Genomic DNA, 4,112 nt, shown 5'->3' with positions numbered 1-4,112 from the left:
CAGACATGCTGGTGTCGCGAGCAATGTAGGAGCAGTTCTGTCCTTGGTGGCAGGTACGGAAGGCACAAAAGCCCGAGTATGCTACTCTCTGCACTGTATTTGCTCTTAACCTCCGCTCTCGCTCTACCTCCTTCTCTCCGGGGCTTCCGGTGTCTCTATCGCTCCATATACATCACTATCTAGGAGAACAGCATGTCGCTCCTGCATTCAATTACCATTCTCGCTTACAATGGTCGACAATGCAATTGTCGGCTTTTCGCTACAGCTCGTAGACGTGAATTAAAACCCCATGCATGGGGATTGCTTTGCACCCTTTGGTCCTTTGCGCCCCTTGCCTCGATTAATCAATTCGTACCCCATGCATCCAACAACAGGGGGGTCGCGATATAGTGCTACCCTGTGTCAGTGGGCCGAAAACGGCACTATATCGAACCAGGCACTGTAAGATAATGAGATTTACGGCTTTTTTGCCGCCACTCCCTTGCGCATCACTGCTCAGAAAGACCGCTCGCAGGACGCCATCACTCATACTTTGCATCTTCACTACAGACTCAAGTCTAATCAGGCATTTCTGTTATTAGTAGCTGCCGAGCCGTCGCATTGACTCCCTCCTTTTTCGCAGCCACAAATGCCAGCCTACACTTTTGCAGATGTCCAATTGCATCATCGACCCTGCCTTTTTTCGCCAGTCTCTATTCTAGTAAGCAACTGCATAATATCTTTCCGCGGCGGCAGCGGCTCTCGGGCAGTACGTCCATCCAACTGCCTTGCCTCTCTGGAGACCCTTCGTTTTTGGCTCAAAATTCGTGCCACCCCTAGAAGGGTAGCACTATATCGGAGCTGGCACTAACAAAGATGGCACTATATCGCGACCCCCCTGTACTACTATCCCATTCAATCCTGCCATGCTCTGTATGCTGCAAACCTGTACACGTTGCACAAATTGTCACAACTGTACAGGACTGCATTCGGGGCTTACAGTCATTCATACGTGTACACCATGCCATCAGGATTGGTTAGTGACACGTGAAGTCCCTTATAATTGTTCCACGGCACTTGAAGTTGATCCACATGTAATTGTGGAAGCATCTGATCCGCGCACTGGCGCCAAAAAAGGGGGAATTCTACACTGACTTGCGACGACAGCGCTCCTACCAGCAAACAGCATCACTGGAAGACGACGATTTTCAAACCGTCACTACTTGATTTGATCCTCATCAACCGGCCTGTTAAAACTTGAGAGTGCCAGACCCCCGGAAACCAACGACAAACCCGTCAACTCATTCAAGACGGCGTCGCTATAGCTTCCAATACGACGCACTTGCAAATCGGGTCTGCGCTCAACGGTCGCGACAACTTGGAGGGAAATCGCTTCAATCGTCTTTCTGAAGCGTTCGACTTGGTCACCGAAAAAATACCCCGGGCCTCTTTTGACAACTTCGTAACCTCACAATGCAAGCGCCCGTTCTAGTCCTCAGTAAGTTCATCCCGGGATATGCCCCAGTACTTCTGTCATCCAGCACGAGCCTAACAAGAGATTTAACAATGTCCTTCCGATTCCACATTATTTCCTGTCATTAGACCAGAATGCCAAACGTGAAAGTGGCCGCCGTGCCCAACTCACGAACATCGCAGCCGCCCGTGCTGTCTCGGACATAATTCGAACCACCCTTGGACCACGTGCAATGCTCAAGATGATCCTTGACGCCATGGGCAACATTGTCCTCACCAATGATGGCAATGCGATCCTTCGTGAAATTGACGTGTCACATCCCGCCGCAAAGTCTATGATCGAACTCTCCCGCACTCAAGATGAGGAGGTTGGTGATGGCACTACTTCTGTCACTGTGCTTGCTGGCGAGATCCTGACGCTTTGTGAGACTTTTTTGAATCGTAACATCCACCCAACTGTTATTGTATCAGCGCTATTTAATGCGTTGGACGATGCTGTCGTCTTTGCGGAAGAGCTTGCCATCACAGTCGACTTAACCAACGATGAACAGATTTTGCAGCTGATTCGTTCTTGCATTGGCACCAAATATGTCACGAGGCACGACGATTTGATCGTTAACATTGCTTTTAAAGCCGTGAATGTGGTCCGTGTGGATATTGATGGAACGGTTGTGATCGATATTAAGAATTTTGCAAAGGTCGAGAAAATTCCCGGTGGCGAACTCTCGGACAGCAGGGTACTTAGCGGTGTGATGTTTAACAAGGATGTCACAAATGCCAAGATGCGTCGCCGCATCGAAAACCCGCGCATCATTTTACTCGACTGTCCGCTTGAATATCGCAAGGCAGAGTCGACAACCAACGTTGAGATTACAGAGGAAAAGGACTGGAAGCGCCTTCTTGAGATTGAAGAAGAATACGTCATGGCTCTCTGTGATAAGCTGCTGGAGTTCAAACCAGACTTGATTGTGACTGAGAAGGGAGTCAGCGATCTTGCACTGCACGTTCTCGGGAAACAAAACGTATCGGTGATTCGACGATTGCGGAAGACAGATAATACTCGCATAGCAAAGGCATCGGGAGCTATAATTGTCTCTCGTGTTGAAGAACTCAAGGAAAGTGATGTGGGTGTCGGGGCCGGCCTTTTCGAAGTCTCAAAGATCGGAGACGAGTATTTCAGTTTCATCACCGAATGCAAGAACCCCAAGGCTTGTACGATACTGCTCCGAGGCGGGTCAAAAGATGTTCTTATGGAGGTAGAGCGTAACCTTCAAGACGCGATGGCAGTGACGCGAAACATTCTTACAAATCCAAAGATGGTCCCTGGAGGAGGTGCGATTGAGATGGCTGTATCGAATCGTCTCCACGCAAAATCGAAAACGATCACCGGAGTGAGCCAATACCCCTATCGCGCTGTGGCCGAAGCCCTTGAGGTCATTCCTCGAACACTTGCGGAGAATTGTGGAGGAAAAGTTATTCGAGTAATGACAGCATTGCGTGCGAAGCACTCCGGGGCAAAAGACACGGAAAACAAAGATTGTTCGTTTTGGGGAATTGACGGCCTCAAGGGCGTTGCCGCAGACATGCGAGAGATTGGGATTTGGGAGCCGCTCATTGTAAAGACTCAGACAATGAAGACCGCAGTAGAAGCAGCTGGTATGCTCCTAAGGATTGATGATATTGTCTCTGGGCTTTCGAAAAGAAAGGATGCGGGAGGAGCGCAGGGTGGAGCACCCGAAGAAGAGTAAATGCGGCTCACCTTCTGTTGCACAATCTCAACGTATCGTGGAAGAAGAGCGAACCGTATTGACGTCCCTCTCTATCATGCAGTCATGTAAACATGAAAACTGTTGCATTCAGAGGCCAGCAAACTCAATCCATCAAGTCCTGCGCCTTGCTCAGTGTGTGACAGTTGGACACCGAGGCGGTGTGCATATCATGCATAATTCCGTAAGGGAGAAAGTCTCGCAGTAGCCGGCACGTTGCTGGACCGGTATACGGCAGAGTAGAGAAGTCTGCCGGTAGAACTCTTGTCCGCTACGTACTGAATGGAGACCCCCCGCCCTCCGAGAGCGGGGACGAGGAGCGACGGTCTGCCTACTAGTTGAGTGTGCGCGCGCGGCGGCAATCTGTCCCGAAGTTGATCAGTACAGAAAACGTTTTCTTGTTTTTGCGTCGCACGGCGAGCACGACAAGTGAATCGTGTCACTTGTGCGCAGTTGGGAGAAGCGAGACCTCCCGTTCTCACGACAGTGCACTGTACGAAATACTACAGTACGGCTCGGATACGGCTCGGATACGGCTCGGATACATACTGTCCTTGTACTGTAACGTGTACCGAAGGGTACTGTAACGTGTACAGTAGCACACATACTGTAGAACCCTCGACCACACCGTCGTCCTTTCTGCCTATAAACGAACGTCCTAGGAACGACACTTTCGCCATCACAAGTTCCAACTGCAGTACCCTTCCCCGAAAGTATATTGTGGTAACATCTTTCATAAATTAATTAAAAAACTACTTCCCCGGCCCCAAATGACTTCAAACTGGTGATTATCGATGCTCTGTGTTTGCTGATCAACTGGGAGGAGATACAGAATCTCAAGCCGTACTGGGTCAGAGAAACCCCGAATTTACTTTTATTGGTGCGGCAGTACAC

The 4,112-nt window shown here is 49.8% G+C and overlaps 1 protein-coding gene; it reads left to right on the top strand.

The window, feature by feature from the left end:
- The first annotated feature begins 1,184 nt into the window (after positions 1 to 1,184).
- CHC_T00001659001 (hypothetical protein) lies at positions 1,185 to 3,653 on the top strand. XM_005712607.1 is given in 4 exon segments: positions 1,185 to 1,452; positions 1,453 to 1,477; positions 1,582 to 3,200; positions 3,201 to 3,653. 2 exon segments carry the CDS (start codon positions 1,453 to 1,455, stop codon positions 3,198 to 3,200), a joined length of 1,644 nt encoding a protein of 547 aa, XP_005712664.1. The 5' UTR covers positions 1,185 to 1,452; the 3' UTR covers positions 3,201 to 3,653.
- Positions 3,654 to 4,112: the final 459 nt, after the last annotated feature.

Source organism: Chondrus crispus, genomic scaffold (assembly GCF_000350225.1).
Source record: "Chondrus crispus Stackhouse genomic scaffold, scaffold_108, whole genome shotgun sequence".
In the NCBI taxonomy this organism is placed as follows: Eukaryota; Rhodophyta; class Florideophyceae; order Gigartinales; family Gigartinaceae; genus Chondrus; species Chondrus crispus.
The sequence above is the reverse complement of the archived record's forward strand: the minus strand, read 5'-3'. Positions and strand labels throughout refer to the sequence as shown.

Coding starts and splice junctions, on each gene's coding strand:
- CHC_T00001659001 (XM_005712607.1), top strand. CDS start 1,453: ATGCAAGCGCCCGTTCTAGTCCTCA. Junction 1,478..1,581: donor AGCGCCCGTTCTAGTCCTCA/GTAAGTTCATCC, acceptor TCCTGTCATTAG/ACCAGAATGCCAAACGTGAA.